Below are 17,938 nucleotides of genomic sequence, written 5' to 3'. Positions count from 1 at the left end.
TAAATCACAGTATTACAGCCTGTATCTGTGTGATAGTTTAGAACCAGAAGTTATGCTTTGCATGAATTGACTCAGTTAATCCATTGAATTTATGAGTTTGAAACTATTACCATTCTCAACTGAAAAACTGAGGAAAAGGTTAGTAATTCGCACAAGGCCATACAGTGAATAAATGGTGGAGACAGGATTTGAACCTGGATAGTCAGACCCCTGACTTCATGACTTTAGGTCACAGTCCAGGCCATCAGCCACTAAAGTGGGAGAATGGGGCTTTACATTCATTAGGTTAAGTTGCTGCTAGCAAAATCTTAGCGCCAGAACTCGAAGCATCACAAGAAATATAATGTCATCACAAGTGGTAACTGTCCTTGAGGAAGTGATCGTCAACTTGGGGTGAGCGGCCATAGGGAAGAGCCGCTGCGGGAGCAGCGGCTGAGGTCTGGCTTGGGGGAACCATGGAGAAGGGCCAGCCTCCCGGCTTCCTAGAGAGGCGCCCAGGGCGCCGGCCGGGAGCGCTTCCGCCTTGGCTCTGTTCGGCTGGGCTGCCAGCGCTCAGCGAGCGTCTGGGGATTACGTGACCCTGCTCCCTAGTGGCCCAGCCCTCCCCATCCGGAGCTCGGGCGTCAGGGCCTGGCACTCGCTGCGGAGGGGCCCTCGGGGCGCCACGAGCCTGGTCCCAGCCTTCTGCTGGAGAGGCGCGATAGACCTTCCTGCCTCGAAGAGCCGGCCGGATCTCCTCTGATTCGCGGTACTCAAGGTGGGGTCAGGTGACGTTTGGGGTCGCCTGCTTCCCAGGGTGGAGTGTCCAGATGTGGATGTGGTCTCCGGTCCGCATCGCCCACTGGGACGTTGAACGTCTTAGCTTTTCCTCCCGGGGTCAGAACACCCCTTGCATTTTTTTCCGCAGCCGGTGCAGAGGTCCACGGACCCCTTTTACCCTACTTTCTCTCCAGGAGCTTGTTTAGAGTCTGCCATTCATGATCAGTAGAAGCATTCAGTGCAGACTACTTAATAATGCATTCACAGTGGATCAGGGATTTTCTTAAAAACCATGAATACACTGCAGTCCTTGACTCTTGCTTCAGAGATTCTTTCTAGGAATTTACATCCTCACCAGGCAAATTTGTAGAGTGTACAAAGGAGCAGTTGCAGCACACAATGAATCCCCAGCAAGGGTGCAGTGAGGCCATCCACAGTGTCCTAAGAGTATGTTTCCAAGGATAGTGGCGAGGAGACTGAGGGAGGAAGAGGTGGCAAGTGTGGGAAACAACACAGGTTCAGTCTCATTGTGGTTCTTTCCCCTCTTAGCTCTGCAGGTTCTTGCTTTTCCAAACAGAGAGGGCACCGCACGAAGCCAGGGGTCATCAGCCATGCTCCAGAAATGGTCCCAGGTGAGCTGAGCTTTCTTCCAGCTTTCCATATTCAAAACAGATATGAAAGGGCTTTGCAGGACCCATAGCCTGCCTTGGACAGTCCTGTGCTTAGCTTTGCATCCATCAAAGAGTATGGCAAAGGAGTGTGTTACGGGAGTTGATGAGGGAGAGTAGGATAAACTTGGGAGGATCAGGTTGGGAAAGAGGGGAGCACCGACCAAGAAATTCTCCTAGAAACTGAGAATCTATGTCCATGCAAACTGCAAGTACGGTGCACAGATGAGCAGCTTTGGTCTCACTGGGGGGCTCATTAGAAAGGCAGAACCTCAGATCTCCTGAATCAGAAGATACATTTGTACAATCTGGGGAATTAATGGGCAAGTTAAAATTTGGGGAGTGCCAGTCTGCGTGACAATACACAGAGGAAGGCTGCCTCCTAAGATTAAACAGGCACGCCCATAAGAGGAGTTTACTCTGCAGACCACGGAGTCAGGGTACAATGAAGCCCAAACAGGGAGCATTGGAGGGTGTGGGTCGATGAAGGAGGTGAATTCTTGGAGGAATGCTGAGTTTGGAGCTGAAGCCAGTGCCTCTAGCCCATTGCAAAGACTGCAGCTTAACCTGCGTAAGAGGCTGTATCCATTGTTGGCACAAATTCATGCAGCATTGGAGGAAGTTTTCCCTCCAGAGTTTTCTTAGTGGTACAGGATAATTTCAGTAAATTTTTCTCCAGAGTCCTACATCATGTAATGAGAAAGCTGGGTATATCATGTAATGGATGTATCATATAATGAGAAAGGTCCATCCCAGAAATTTAAGAGCAATGTGTACTTGGTTCATTTTTCTGGACACTGGACCATCCACTTCTGTTTCAGCACTTAAGCCAACATTAGTTCTGTGTCAGGAAATGTTTAAACATCTTTGGGGACAGTCTGTTCTCTCCAAGTGCTTTGTCTGGACTATAGTAGTCATGGGGGATTATGTTCCACTAAGAGAACCCCAAGCGATAGTCGCTTAAACAAGATAGAAGCTTCTCTCTCACAGCAAAGAAGTCTGGGAGAGGCAGCCTAGGGCTAGTGTGGCAGCTCCACTGTCATCACACATCCAGGTCCTTTATTTTTTTAATAAATTACTTTCGTTTTTAAAATTAATTATTTATTTTCGGTTGTGCTGGTTCCTCCTTGCTGCGTGCGGGCTTTCTCTAGTTGCAGCGAGTGGGGACTATTCTTCATTGTGGTGTGCGGGCTTCTCATTGCGGTGGCTTCTCTTGTTGCAGAGCACGGGCTCTAGGCACGCAGGCTTCAGTAGTTGTGGCATGTAGGCTCAGTAGTTCTGGCTCGCAGGCTCTAGAGTGCAGGCTCAGTAGTTGTGGGTCACGGGCTTAGTTGCTCGGCAGCAGGTGGGATCTTCCCAGACCAGGGCTCGAACCCGTGTCCCCTGCATTGGCAGGCAGATTCTTAACCACTGTGCCACCAGGGAAGTCCTCCATGTTCTTTCCGTCTTTCTGCTCCACTGTCCTAGCACTGGCTCTCATGCCAAAGGTTACTTCATGATCCAAGGTGGCCGCTTGATTTCCAGCTGTCATGTGCATTCCAGCTAGAAGAGATGCTAAAAACTCAAACCTCTCAGCTGAGTTGCTCTCTTTTAGGACCTCTCAGAGGTGAGATAGATAGATAGATATATAGATAGATATAACTGTCAGCCTTTGCTCCAGTCTCTATGAGAAACATTTGTTATTTGGAATCTTTTAGGAAGTTCCCCTAATCTCATCTGTGGTTGTAATAAGTGCTGAGATTTATATAACATCATGTGCCAGGTGATGTTTGCTTTACACATATTAATTCATTCCATCCTTACAAGAGCCCCATAAGCTAGGTACTGCTATTATCCCAGTTTTCCAAATGAAGAAACTGAGGCACAAAAAGTTAAGTGTCTCATCCAAGTTCATACAGTTAATGGCTGTAGGGATGGGATTTGAACCTAGGGAGTCTGGCTCTAGAGCAGGGTTTGTCAACCTCAGCACTGTTGACATTTTGGGCCAGGTAACCCTTTGCTGTGGGGGACCCTCCTGTGTCCCCCACAGTAACATCCGTCCCTGGCCTCTACCCACTAGGTGCCAGTAGCATCACCACCACCCGACAGTTGTGACAACTAAAACCATCTCCAGACATTGCCACATATTCCCTGTTGAGCACAGTATCACCCCCACCCTGCCCCCCATTGAGAAGCACAGCTCTAAAGTCTGTGCTGTTAGCCGTTATGCTGTGCTGCTCTGTTATCTGCTTCCCACAGAGAGGAATCTGCAACGCTGTTGATTAATAATGGAGAAGGAGGAAGTACTAGCAAAGGACCAAAGCAGAGTGATGAGAGATGGAGCCGGATGTTGAGAAGCTGAATGTTGCAGAGAACAAAGAACGAAGGATGCATCGATAATTAGGAGAGGAGGGTGGAAGCCATAATGTGAAGGAAGAAGGTCAGGACCATGGTCTCAGCTGTTGACTCTCAAGGAAGTAAAGACAGAATATTACATTCAGGATCAGCAAAGTGTCTGTTCTCTCCACTGTTCAGTAAGGGAGCCACTAGCTACAGGTGCCTATTTAAATTAAAATGAGAAATCCAGTTCATCAGTCACACTAGCCATGTTGAGATTTCCTGGTCAAGGTGTTATCTGATTTCTTCACTGTACAGTTATTATTTTCCCCTTGCAACTGATAAATCCGTTGGGAAACATTTAAGAGCATGCACATATCCTGCTTCTCATCAAAATTTCCGCCTAGATTTAGCATCCAGCGATGGTTCTTGTCTGAACCAATCTTTACAATGATGGCGTGTAAAGTATCGGATGGCTCCGATACTTCTTTGGTTATTTCTTCCACCCATAAGGGACTAAGAACAAAGAGACGGTTGTTGTCATGACAGACTGGGATAGGGGACAGTGTGATTCAGGGAGAGATATTATAGTAGGACTAATTTATGTAAGTGGTCAGTTCCTTTTGAAATTTTTGCTTCCTTATTCAGCCTTGTAATAAATACTCAGATAAAGAGGTCTCACTTTTGTCTATTTGAAAGTGCTTACTATCACTGATCCCCATCATCTAGAAATGGGAATAATAATTCTGACTTCACAGATGTGTTCTAAGGATTGAGCTAATTGATGTGAAAGTAACTGACACGGGACAAGGCACAATGGCCTAAACAAGCTATGACTTTCCTTCTCCCTTGGGAAGGTGGAAACGGCCCCAGTGAGAGGCAGGAAGAGACACACCTGGTGAAGAGGACAGTGTTGGCAGGTCGGACAGAGCTTAGGTGATCAGGGACAGGTCCATGTTGAAGAATGGAGACTGCCTTTCTGTCCTGGAGTCAGATGTGTTAGGAAAGGAGAAGGTGACATTGCCTTCATAGGACAAACAGCTTCCTAATAAGGCAAGATGTTGGGAAGAGGAAGAATCGCCCCTCTGTCTATACTAAAAGATATGGAGGGGGCCGTCCAGAGAGGAACTGAGTGGGAGGCCCTGATGGGGGCTTCAGAATGGGTGGAGCCTGGGCAAAAGATACCTGCTGTGGTCATTTTAGAAAACATGCCAGAAAGATGGACCCAGCCCATGGAACCAGACGCAGGGTTGCTGTGATCACCAGGCAGACAACAGTAGGTGCTGCACTGTGTGCTTGGGATGACAGTAGTGGGACCCCAGAGGCAAGCACATTGAAAATGGGGATGCTGGCTGAGGGCTGTGCCTGACTGGGGTGCTGTGTGGCTCTTCTTTCCAGTACACACCCTCCCTAGGGCTCAGAGCCAGGGACTCCAGGAGATTCCTCCCTTCCCTGGAGTTCAGGCCACTCCCTCTGTCCCATCCAGGGCTTGAGCAGGAACCTGTTGTTTCAGGAATCAGTGAGCTTTGAGGACGTGGCCGTGTACTTCACCCAGAACCAATGGGCCAGCCTGGACTCTGTGCAGAGGACCCTGTATAGGGAGGTGATGCTGGAGAATTATGCAAACGTATCTTCCTTGGGTGAGTCCTCCTTCCTTCCTAAAACTCAGCTTTTGCCATTGTGGGCTCCTGGTTTCCTCCTTAATGGATCTGGGATCTCTAATACTACCAGGATTGATGCTCCATGAGCTGAGCTCCCCAATCCCCAGTTGTAGGAGTAGCTGCTGGAGAAAGATCTGGGTTTACTTTGGTTTTTTTTTTTTTTTTTAATTATTATTTATTTGTCTGTGCCAGGTCTTAGTTGCGGCATGCGAGATCTTCAGTTGTGGCATGCAGGATCTTTAGTTGCAGCATGCGTGATCTTTAGTTGCATGTGAAATCTTTAGTTGTGACATGTGAACTCTTAGTTGCAGCATGTGGGATCTAGTTCCCTGAGCAGGGACCGAACCCGGGCCCCCTGCATTGGGAGCGTGGAGTCCTAGCTACTGGACCACGAGGGAAGTCGCCACTTTGGTTTTAAACGAGACTTCTCGGGAATTCCCTGGCGGTCCAGTGGTTAGGACTCCACGCTTTTACTGCTGAGGGCACGGGTTCAGCCCCTGGTCAGGAAACTAAGATTCCCACAGGCTGCAAGGTGTGGCCAAAAAAAGACTTCCCCCCTTTCCCTGTGGGAACTCTCCTGGGAGGGGCTTTGCTCTGGGCACAGAGCACTGAGAAGGTTCCATGTTTGTTCCTTCACTCTTTCAGTTCCCTGGAGGAGACTCTGGCCCCATCTCCTCTGTGTGAGAGTCTCCTGGGGCTCCCCCATACACACTTCCAATGACAGTGGGAACTTCCTTTGTTCTCAGAGCCAGAATAAACTTCCTCCTGAGCAAAACAGTTTGAGCCCTCCTTACACCCCAGAATCTCTCCATACTGGCCTCACTTCATCTCCTAGGACATCACTTCTTTTTCCACCTGGCAAAGCAGAGGGTGGGCTGAGAGGGGTCAGAGGAGACTCTCCTCAGCTTCCTGTTCCTTTTCTTTCTCCTTCAGCAGCATTTCCGTTCCCCAAACCAGATCTGATATTCCAGCTGGAGCGAGGGGAAGCACCAGGGGGCCTGGATCCCTGGACACCCATCAGGAGAGAGGTGAGAGGTGTCTGCACAGGTAAGCAGGAGAACCTACCATGTTCCTCTTCAGCTTTGCCTCCTTCGGTCTTTTAATGATTTAACATGAAAAAGGTTCCCTTGCTGGAGCTTCAGACCCAAACTGGAAAAGACGAGTCCAAACATTTCATTTTCTGTCATTTTTCTTTGTAAAACTAAAGGATTTCAAACCTTTTGTAGTGAAAATAGGTTTCTATTGGTCAACTTAAGAATATAAACAGAATATAGTAAGAACTTGTTTCTGTAAGAATATTTAAATGGGTGTGTGTGAAACTGTACAGGAGAACGGAATGTTTATGAATTCCTGAACACTAAGTTATAAATTAGCTTTTGGAAGAAAGCCTGTTTATTTTGGGGAGTGTTTTTTCTACTTCTGTAAAAAATGCTATTGGCATCTTGATAGGGATTGCATTGAGTCTATAGATGACTTTTGGTAGTATTGACATTTTAACAATATTAGTTCTTCCAATTCATGAACACAGGATATCTTTCCATTTATTTGTGTCTTCTTTGATTTTTTTTTCCCTCAATATCTTGTAGTTTTCCGAGTAGATATCTTTCACTCCCTTGGTTAAATTTGTTCCTAAGTATTTTATTGTTTTTGATACTGTTGTAAATGGGATCAATTTCGTTATTTCTCAGAAAACTCATTGTTAGTGTATAGAAATTATTCAGATTTTTGTATGTTAATTTTATATCCTGCAACTTTACTGAATTAATTGATTAGATCTAACAATTTTTTGTTGAGTCTTTAGAATTTTCTATATATAAAATCATGTTGACATCTACGCATGGAACAACTCCTACAGAGCATCTACTGAACGCTGGCAGAAGACCTCAGACCTCCCAAAAGGCAAGAAACCCCCCACGTACCTGGGTAGGGCAAAAGAAAAAACTAAACAGAGACAAAAGGATAGGGACGGGTCCTGCACCAGCGGGAGAGAGCTGTGAAGGAGGAAAAGTGTCCACACACTAGGAAGCCCCTTCGCGGGTGGAGGCTTCGGGAGGCGGAGTGGGGGAGCTTGGGAGCCGCGGAGGAGAGCACAGCAACAGGGGTGCGGAGGACAAAGCGGACAGATTCCAGCGCAGAGGATCGGGCCGACCGGAACTCGCCAGCCGAGAGGCTTGTCTGCTCGCCCGCCGCGGCGGGCGGGACTGGGAGCTGAGGCTCCAGCTTTTGTCGGAGCGCCGGGAGAGGACTGAGGTTGGCGGCGTGAACACAGCCTGCAGGGCGTTAGTGCACCGCGGCTGGCCGGGAGAGAGTCCGGGGAGAAGTCTGGAACTGCCGAAGAGGCAAGAGACTTTTACGTCCCTCTTTGTTTCCTGGTGCACGAGGAGAGGGGATTAAGAACGCTGCTTGAGAGAGCTCCAGGGACGGGCGCGAGCCGCGGCTAAAAGTGCGGAGCCCAGAGACAGACATGAGACGCTAGGGCCGCTGCTGCCGCCACCGGGAGGCCTGTGTGCGAACACAGGTCACTAGCCACACGCCCTTCCGGGGAGCCTGTGCAGCCCGCCACTGCCAGGGTCCCGGGATCCAGGGACAACTCCCCCGGGAGAACGCACAGGCGCGCCTCAGGCTGCAACTTCTCGCCGGCCTCTGCCGCCGCAGGCCCGCCCCACACTCCGTGCCCCTCCCTACCCCCGGGCCTGAGTGACCCAGAGCCTCCGAATCAGCGGCTCCTTTAACCCCGTCCTGTCTGAGCAAAGAACAGACGCCCTCCGGCGACCTACACGCACAGGCGGGGCTAAATCCAAAGCTGAGCCCCTGGGAGCTGTGAGAACAAAGAAGAGAAAGGGAAATCTCTCCCAGCAGCCTCAGAAGCAGCGGATTAAAGCTCCACAATCAACTTGATGTACCCTGCATCTATGGAATACATGAATAGACAACGAATCATCCCAAATTAAGGAGCCCTGTGGATGAAAGGCTCTTGGTGCTGCAGCCAGGAGTCAGTGCTGTGCCTCTGAGGTGGGAGAGCCAACTTCAGGACACTGATCCACAAGAGACCTCCCAGCTGCACATAATATCAAACAGCAAAAATTTCCGAGAGATCTCCATCTCAACGCCAGCACCCAGCTTCACTCAACGACCAGCAAGCTACAGTGCTGGACATCCTATGCCAAACAACTAGCAAGACAGGAACACAACCCCACCCATTAGCACAGAGGCTGCCCAAAATCATAATAAGTCTACAGACACCCCAAAACACACCACCAGACGTGGACCTGCCCACCAGAAAGACAAGATCTAGCCTCATCCACCAGAACACAGGCACTAGTACCCTCCACCAGGAAGCCTACACAACCCACTGAACCAACCTTAGCCACTGGGGACAGACACAAAAAACAACAGGAACTACGAACCTTCAGCCTGCAAAAAAGGAGACCCCAAACACAGTAAGATAAGCAAAATGAAAAGACAGAAAAACACACCGCAGATGAAGGAGCAAGATAAAAACCCATCAGACCTAACAAATGAAGAGGAAATAGGCAGTCTACCTGAAAAAGAATTCAAAATAATGATAGTAAGGTTGATCCGAAATCTTGGAGATAGAATGGACAATAGAATGGACAAAATGCAAGAATCAGTTAACAAGGACCTAGAAGAACTAAAGATGAAACAAGCAACGATGAACAACACAATAAATGAAATTAAAAGTACTCTAGATGGGATCAATAGCAGAATAACTGAGGCAGAAGAACGGATAAGTGACCTGGAAGATAAAATAGTGGAAATAACTACTGCAGAGCAGAATAAAGAAAAAAGAATGAAAAGAACTGAGGACAGTCTCAGAGACCTCTGGGACAACATTAAACGTACCAACATTCGAATTATAGGGGTTCCAGAAGAAGAAGAGAAAAAGAAAGGGACTGAGAAAATATTTGAAGAGATTATAGTTGAAAACTTCCCTAATATGGGAAAGGAAATAGTTAATCAAGTCCAGGAAGCACAGAGAGTCCCATACAGGATAAATCCAAGGAGAAATACGCCAAGACACATATTAATCAAACTGTCAAAAATTAAATACAAAGAAAACATATTAAAAGCAGCAAGGGAAAAACAACAAATAACACACAAGGGAATCCCCATAAGGTTAACAGCTGATCTTTCAGCAGAAACTCTGCAAGCCAGAAGGGAGTGGCAGGACATATTGAAAGTGTTGAAGGAGAAAAACCTGCAACCAAGATTACTCTACCCAGCAAGGATCTCATTCAGATTTGATGGAGAAATTAAAACCTTTAGAGACAAGCAAAAGCTGAGAGAGTTCAGCACCACCAAACCACCTTTACAACAACTGCTAAAGGAACTTCTCTAGGCAAGAAACACAAAAGAAGGAAAAGACCTACAATAACAAACCCAAAACAATTAAGAAAATGGGAATGGGAACACACATATCGATAATTACCTTAAATGTAAATGGACTAAATGCTCCCACCAAAAGACACAGATTGGCTGAATGGATACAAAAACAAGACCCATATATTTGCTGTCTACAAGAGACCCGTATGCTAACACATATATATGGAATTTAAGAAAAAAAAAAATGTCATGAAAAACCTAGGGGTGAAACAGGAATAAAGACACAGACTTACTAGAGAATGGACTTGAGGCTATGGGGAGGGGGAAGGGTAAACGGTGACAAAGCAATAAAGAGGCATGGACATGTATACACTACCAAACGTAAGGTAGATAGCTAGTGGGAAGCAGCCGCATAGCACAGGGAGATCAGCTCGGTGCTGTGTGACCGCCTGGAGGGGTGGGATAGGGAGGGTGGGAGGGAGGGTGACGCAAGCGGGAAGAGATATGGGAACATATGTATATATATAACTGATTCATTTTGTTGTGAAGCTGAAACTAACATACCATTGTAAAGCAATTATGCTCCAATAAAGATGTTTAAAAAAAAAAAAATCATGTTATCTGCAAATAGAGACAATTTTGTTTCTTCCTTTCCATTTCTGGTACCTTTTATTTCTTTTTCTTGCCTGTTTTCTCTAGCTAGGATTTCCAGTATTGTATTGAATAGGAGTGGTAGGAGTGGGCACCCTTGTCTTATTCCTGATCTTACAGGAAAAGCTTTCAATGTTTCACCCTTGAATATGATGTTAGCTGTGGGCATGTCATTTATGGCATTTATTATGTTGAGATATGTTCTTTCTATGCCTAATTTGTTAAGAGTTTTTATCGTGTATGGATGTTGAATTTTGTGAAATGCTTTTTCTATATCTATTGAGATGATCATACAATTCTCTTCTTTCATTCTATTAATTTGAAGTATTGGTTGGTTTGCAGAAAGCATGATTGGGAATGAGTGGTTTCCTTTCTTGAAAGATATTGAATTGAAGTAAATGTAAAGAACCATCCAGAGATTTGGTGTATAGCCTTTCTCATTCAATTGGCCCTGTTCTTATACTCTCTCAATCGCTAATGCTATTCAGAACCTCTGTAAACCAAATGCCCCTTTATTATTCACCCACACTCTGTTTTCATCAGTACCTTTAGGTTGACTCCAGCACTTCAGGTCACCTTGATGAAACCCTTTCCCAGGGACCCACCTGCAATTGTCAGTGTCTCCCTTTGCCACAGCTACACATTATTTAGTTAGCCTGCCAGCAGCTTTAAACCAGCATTGTCCAGTAAAGCTTTCTACAGTGATGCAAGTGTTACATATCTGCACTCTCCAATATGGTAGCCATTAGAGCACATGAGCACCTGAAATATGGCTAATGCAGCTGAGGAACTGAATTTTTAATTTCGTTCCATTTTAATTAATTTAAATTTAGGTAGCCACATGTGGCTAGTGACCACCTAATCAGACAGTACAGCCTAAAACCATGAAAAAACAGCCTCCAACTGCCTCTTTTAGTTTCTAGATCAGTGGGTTTCAAACCCTAGTGTGCATCAGAATCACTTGCAGGGCTTGTTAAAACACAGACTGCTGGACACCACCTCCAGAGAGCCTAATTTGGCAGATTGGGGTAGGGCCTGAGAATCTGAATTTATAACAAGCTCCCAGGTAATGATGGTCCTGGAACCACACTTTGAGGACCACTGTTCTTGAGAATCTTGAACTGTGTTTTTAAAATTCTGGGTTGCAACTCCTCAATGAGTTGTGCTCAGCATTTAAAAATTAGACTAGACTGTGCTAGGCTTAAATAAAATAGACCAAACTTGTATAAAATCTGTCATACGTTCATTACTCTTAAGGGTATCATTCTGCGAAACTTTTGTTTCTGTTTCAGTTTTCTACGAGTGTATACGTTTTTGTGTGGAAGCATGTGTGTACTGAGTGAGCCATGATCAAAATAACTCAAGAAACACTAAGCTAGAAGTTTCACTTTTGGTGCCTGAAAAGGCAAAAACGGCTTCCCTGTTGTAGTGCCACCAGTGAGAGTGTGGGTCCCCCTTGCCCGCCAGTTGCCTTCTCCAGTCCTAGAAGGGTCTTGACTAGCCATGTCTTTTTTCCTTTCATGGGTAAGTCTCTCTCCCAGAGGACAGCACATAGGTTTTGAAATTGCAGTCCTTTTATGAACCCCTTACAACCGGCAGTGTTACAAACCGTTTTTGCCCCAGTCAGACTTGCTATAGAGCACATCTCCTTGAAGATTACAGAATACTCTAAAGCATTTGGACTTTCTTGCCTTGACAGGGCCTTGAGATCCACTGTTGTGGACAGCATCTCCCAGCCCTCTGGATGCTGTGTGGCATGAGAGCTGCTTACCCAGCTCTCTTTGCTGTAATTCAAAGATCTCCTTCCTCTACCTCAGCTCCCTCTGCTTTCCCTTTTTTTTTTTGGCTGCTCTGTGTGGCTTGCAGGATCTTAGTTCCCCAACCAGGGATTGAACCCAGGCCCACAGCAGTGAAAGCGCTGAGTTCTAACTACTGAACCACCAGGGAATTCCCTCCCTCTACTTTTCTTAATTCCTTTCCATTCCAGCAATTTCTCCACCCCATTCCCATTTTTCTTCTTCCATTCGTCTCCATTAACAGTTTCTGCTGTCTGCACTGGTTTTGTTGTCTTAATGGCATTGCTTTACTTCTCCACCTCCAGTATTTTTTCTTTTTCGGTATGTGGGCCTCTCACTGTTGTAACCTCTCCCGTTGCGGAGCACAGGCTCCAGACGCGCAGGCTCAGCGGCCATGGCTCACGGGCCTAGCCACTCCGCAGCATGTGGGATCTTCCCGGACTGGGACACGAACCCGTGTCCCCTGCATCGGCAGGCGGACTCTCAACCACTGCGCCACCAGGGAAGCCCCACCTCCAGTATTTTTAACTGTTCCTTCAGGGCACCATCAGGAGGCTATGTCTCCCTCCAAAAAGTATATATGTCCCGGGCAAGCTAGTACTGCTTAATCCCTTTCTCCTTCTAGCATAAATAAGTGACTGTTATGTTTTCTTTTTTCTTTTCTTTTTTTTTTCTTTGATACCTTTATCTTTATGTAATGCCCTTCTTTGTTTTTTTGTCAGTCTTTGTTTTAAACTATATTCTCTCTGGTATGAGTATTGCTACTCCAGCTGGTATGAGTATTGCTACTTCAGCTTTCTTTTTGTTTCCATTTGCATGGAATATCTTTTTCCATCCCTTCACTTTCTCTGTGTGTGTGTGTGTATTTATTTATTTTAATTTTTACTTTATATTGGAGTATAGTTGATTAACAATGTTGTGTTAGTTTCAGGTGTACAGCAATGTGATTCAGTTATATTATGTTTTCTTTTTATCATGCTAGGTTGTAAAACCAAGCCTGAGAATGGAGGGCAAACTCCAGAGCTGAACATTTCTAAAGGACCAGAGTCACACAGACCGATAATGGAGGTACTGCTGGTGGATGTTCCCCAGCACCCTCACTTTGAGAACAGCTTAGAGAAGCTGAAGCTGTATGACATGGGGAAGAAAACAAACTCAAAGAATGGCGATTTCACAGATTTGCCAGTCCAGGATCATACATCTTCCACTGTTGAAAGAGAAGAGATAGCCAGACAACTGGAAGGAAGATGTAGTGTCCACACACATCTCATTGCAAAGCAGGACCTCCCTAGAGAACAGGTATTTTATAAATGTGATGAGTGTGGCAGATATTTCAACCAACGTTCAGACCTTCACCAGCATCAGAGAATTCACACGAATGAGAAGCCCTACAAATGCAAAGAATGTGGGAAAGCCTTCAGATATAACTCAAAACTGTCACGGCACCAGAAAGTCCACACTGGGGAGAAACCGTACCCGTGCCAGGAATGTGGACAAGCCTTCAGTCAAAACTCCCACCTCCTTCAGCATCAGAAACTCCATGGGGGAGAGAAACCCTATGAATGTAGGGACTGTGGGAAAACCTTCAGCTACAACTCAAAACTTATCCGGCATCATCGAATCCACACTGGGGAGAAACCCTTTAAATGTAAGGAATGTGGGAAGGCCTTTCAGTGTAGCTATGACTGCGTCATCCATGAGCGAGTCCACACTGGGGAGAAGCCATACGAATGTAAGGAGTGTAGGAAAAGCTTCAGCTCGAATTCAGTCCTGATTCAGCATCAGAGAATCCACACTGGGGAGAAACCTTACGAATGTAAAGAGTGCGGCAAGGCTTTCTGCCGGAGTTCGGTATTTCTCCAACACCAGAGGTTCCACACTGGGGAAAAACTCTGTAAGTGTCATGAATGTTGGAAAACTTTCAGTTGTAGCTCACGCTTTATAATACATCAGAGAATCCACACCGGGGAGAAACCTTATGAATGCCAGGAGTGTGGGAAGGCGTTCAATCAGAAAATCACCCTGGTTCAGCACCAGCGAGTTCACACTGGGGAGAAACCTTACGAGTGTAAGGTGTGCGGGAAATCTTTCAAATGGAGCACAAGTTTCATTCAGCATCAGAAACTGCATACTAGGAAGAAACCTGCCCAAGTTACAGGGCCGTCCCTCGTTAAGCCCCACTGCCCCACTTCAGTCCTCTCCCCTCCACCTCCCCAACATGAGAGCCCTGCCCCAGCCATGCCAGGGTCTCCCCCGTCTTCTCCATGTGCAGTGCTGCTTCCTTCCTCTGTGCCTCTCTTCATGCTGCTCCCCTCATCTGAAATGGCCAAGTCTTCACCTGTCCAAATCATGCATTTCTTTCAGGATCTTGCTTCTCCTGGGAAGTCATCCCCTCATAGCCTGAACCCTTTATCTCATTCCCCCTGAGCTCTCTCATGTTCTCAACTCCATTGTCCCTAGGGTAGCAGACTTTCCTCTGGTCTCCTGGTCATGTCTTTAATGATACTCTTCTGGTCTTCCATAAGTAAATCATTATTGTTTTCCCAGCTCCATTTAAGTTTCATGCTTAAGGACCGTGTTTGATTACCCTCTTCTATCCCCTGGGGAGCAAACGGTAGTATATATTTTTGGGGGGGGGGCATGCCTCACAGTTTGCAGGATCTCAGTTCCCTGACCAGGGATTGAACCCAGACCACAGCAGTGAAAGCCAGGAATCCTAACCCCTAGCCCACCAGGGAACTCCCTGTAGTATTTGCCCTTTATCATGCCTAGTTTTGGCCTACCATCAGTCTGCTCCTGCCTTCTGGGGCTACTAGAGTTGGAAGAGTTGGCAGAACATTTTGGGCTTTAGGGGGATGTCATTACAATGAGATGAGCCATAGTAATTCAACAAGTAGGGAAAACGCAGAGTCTGTGGGAGGAAGTAATCAGAAAAAGTATCCAATGATTACCTTCAGTATTTAAGGAGGGCCATTTGGTGGGGCTAGTAGCAAATTTCATTGTGAGGAATCTGAGCCTTGGGTTTTCTATTACCTTGATAATGACCATTATGAGGATCTTGTGTAACTAAGCTGTAGTGCAAGGAAGTAATCAGTGACAAGAATATGATTGAAAGGGGATGTGCTTTTTCTGTTTGGGTTTCTTTGCTGTTCCCATCCATATCATTGTTTACTTTTAGTGTCCACTCAACTATGTAGGTACAAAAAGTGACTTGGGCTTGTGCAATTGAGGGCAGGTGCCTGGGTGTATACCTAAATTATACATGGGGTGATGCTGTTGGCATCACACTGGGGAACACCAGAGGGAAGGAGAAGAGAAACCCAACAGTGACTTGCTGTAGCTCCTGCCTTAGAAGAGAGCTCATTCCTGATCAGTTACCATGCGTGCCTCAGCCTGTTATCACACCTACTCCACGTCCCCTATCATTCATTTGTGACGGGTGGTGCTTTTGAATTAATTTCCTAATGAACGACTTTGGTAACACCAGAGAGAAGAGTTTAAAGGACGCTAATCTTACCAGATGTTATGATCTCACTGGCTTGGCCAGACTGTCCATCCAGTGGTTAGAGGCCCTGACCTTTCTCAGAATCACTGCTTTAGGACATGTAGTGACGTGGAAGGGTACTTTAAATAATTACATGGGGATAAGTACTAAGAAAAGGATACATACATTGTCATTATAACACCATAAAATTGTCTCTAAGGGAGGGCAAAGAAGGGTGGTTTTGGTTTTGGTTTTGGTTTTGGTCAGGCTTATTGAGATATACTTTATAGACAGTAAAATTCACCCTTTTAAAGTATACAGTTTGGTGAGTTTTGACAACTGAATACATTTGTGTAACCAAGATACAGAAAAGTTCTATTACCCCAAAAAGCTCCCTCAGCACAGGGAGAAAGTTAAAAGTTTGGCAGGATGTTAAGGATATTTTCTTTATTTTCATTCCTTGATAAAGTTTGTGCAATACATAGAATTCAGCGGACTAAAAGGCAGAAACCAAACTTACTTACCCAGCTGTGGTCAGAGCTTCCAGAATATGCAAAGATGCCTTATCCAGAATCATTGTTAAGAAAAGCAGTCAAAATATAGGAAAATGACAATGACGGTGGTTTCTTTATCACACATATTTCTGACACATGCACACATATATATGTGTGTGTCAAAAACATAATAATATATATTTATATGTAATATGTGTGTATCTATATGTATGTGTGTATATATATGTGGATAACTATGTAAATTTTGTCCTATTTATTTTCCTAAAACACCATTAAACAGGAAGGGGCTCCTGGGAGGATTATAGCAAGGAAGGGCACCTGGGAGGATTATAGCAAGGAAGGGTGCGGGTGAGAGACTCTAAACTAGCCAGACTTCAGAAAAGGGGAACTTTTAAATATAGTTTGGAAAGGAGCAGATTATACCATGAGAAGAAAGCAAGGAGTGAGGGAAAAGTAAACAGATCTGCTCTGGGCTGAAAGTGGCTTTTGAGTGCTCACAACAAAGAGATTTATGGGTTTCTGACTTTGGTGACTTTTATTTTCTCATTTATTTCTTCCTTTATTCATTAATTCAACAGGCATTTAGAGCTTTTTCCTGTTGTTAATTGAATGTTATTACACAGCCTCCACAGCACCTACTAGGTGCTGAAAGGTGAGCGACGTGCTGTCCTATCTGATGCAGGGACCAGCATTGCCAGGTGTCTGGCACTTAATTAGACACTCAGGAGTTTTTTTGAAAAGGGCCATAATGTAGCTCACAGAAAGGACACGTGTAAAAATAAACTCACACATAACTTAGTGTTCTGGGGCTTCCCTGGTGGTGTAGTGGTTAAGAATCCGTCTGCCAATGCAGGGGACACAGGTTCTAGCCCTGGTCCGGGAAGATCCCACATGCCACAGAGCAACTAAGCCCGTGCACCACAACTACTGAGGCTGCATGCCTAGAGCCTGTGCTCCACAACAAGAGAAGTCACCACACTGAGAAACCCGCATAGCGCAACGAAGAGTAGACCTCACCGCAACTAGAGAAAGCCCATGCACAGCAATGAAGACCCAATGCAGCCAAAAGTAAATTAAATAAATTTTAAAAAATAACTTAGTATTCTTTCAGGAGTTTCTATTTTCTCTGAAAGTGACATAACATTATAACCAGCTGACTGCCCCACGCCCCCCAATTTGCATGAGGACTGCCTGCTTCCCTCTGGAAAGGTATGTGGGTGCCATTTTACCTGAGTTAATTCAGTTTTGAGACTTTTACCTTTACCAGTGACTTGGCTTAGTACGTTATGTAGGACTCTGTTTCAGAATAGCAGAGACCTACTTGAATTAACTAAAATATACTTAATTTATTATAAGGACTCCTGTGTGCATCCTGACATCCAAGGGCAAGATTGCAGCCAGGAGGTCCGGGGGCTGGAAACCCAAGCAATCAGAACCACAGGCGGCACAGTCGGGCTCAATGTCAGCAGGCTCCTCGCTTCCCATCTCCTCTCCCCTCTTGGAATTCCTGTTTTCTTCACCCCCAGGCACAAGGCAGAAGTTGCCACAGGTCCCACAGTTTACAACTCCACTCCAGGGACCAGCCCGAATTGAGACTCTCCCAGACTTAATTCCAAATTCCTAGGAGAGTCTGAATTGCCCAGTTTCGGTGTTCACTTCTGGCCTACTCTCCTCTGGTGGGGGGTTGGGGGGGTGGTTCATACAGTGTAATGAGGCTGCTGGGGCCCCACCCTGTGGTAAGGGG

At 45.8% G+C, this 17,938-nt stretch overlaps 1 protein-coding gene across 7 annotated transcripts; it reads left to right on the top strand.

The window, feature by feature from the left end:
• Positions 1–531: 531 nt before the first annotated feature.
• ZNF619 (zinc finger protein 619) lies at positions 532–17,289 on the top strand. 7 transcript variants are annotated; one of them, XM_067753992.1, is made up of 6 exons: positions 534–748; positions 1,309–1,391; positions 3,666–3,846; positions 5,257–5,383; positions 6,338–6,451; positions 13,178–17,289. In XM_067753992.1, exons 4-6 carry the CDS (start codon positions 5,350–5,352, stop codon positions 14,620–14,622), a joined length of 1,593 nt encoding a protein of 530 aa, XP_067610093.1. In that variant the 5' UTR covers positions 534–748; positions 1,309–1,391; positions 3,666–3,846; positions 5,257–5,349; the 3' UTR covers positions 14,623–17,289. The 7 variants fall into 7 exon arrangements, with proteins under 7 accessions (XP_067610089.1, XP_067610088.1, XP_067610087.1 ...); XM_067753988.1 differs by lacking the exon at positions 3,666–3,846 and having other exon boundaries at positions 532–757; positions 5,230–5,383; positions 6,341–6,451; XM_067753987.1 differs by lacking the exon at positions 3,666–3,846 and having other exon boundaries at positions 533–748; positions 5,230–5,383.
• The last annotated feature ends 649 nt before the right edge of the window (positions 17,290–17,938 follow it).

Source organism: Pseudorca crassidens, chromosome 10, assembly GCF_039906515.1.
Source record: "Pseudorca crassidens isolate mPseCra1 chromosome 10, mPseCra1.hap1, whole genome shotgun sequence".
Lineage (NCBI taxonomy): Eukaryota > Metazoa > Chordata > Mammalia > Artiodactyla > Delphinidae > Pseudorca > Pseudorca crassidens.
Note: the sequence above shows the minus strand (reverse complement) of the source record. Positions and strands in the feature narration are given on the sequence as shown.

What these genes read in the sequence shown, in the direction of transcription:
- ZNF619 (XM_067753987.1), top strand. Translation starts at nt 1,371, where the DNA reads ATGCTCCAGAAATGGTCCCAG. An exon ending in TGCAAACGTATCTTCCTTGG is followed by an intron (nt 5,384 to 6,337) that starts GTGAGTCCTCCT and finishes TTTCTCCTTCAG; the next exon opens with CAGCATTTCCGTTCCCCAAA. An exon ending in GGTGAGAGGTGTCTGCACAG is followed by an intron (nt 6,452 to 13,177) that starts GTAAGCAGGAGA and finishes TTATCATGCTAG; the next exon opens with GTTGTAAAACCAAGCCTGAG.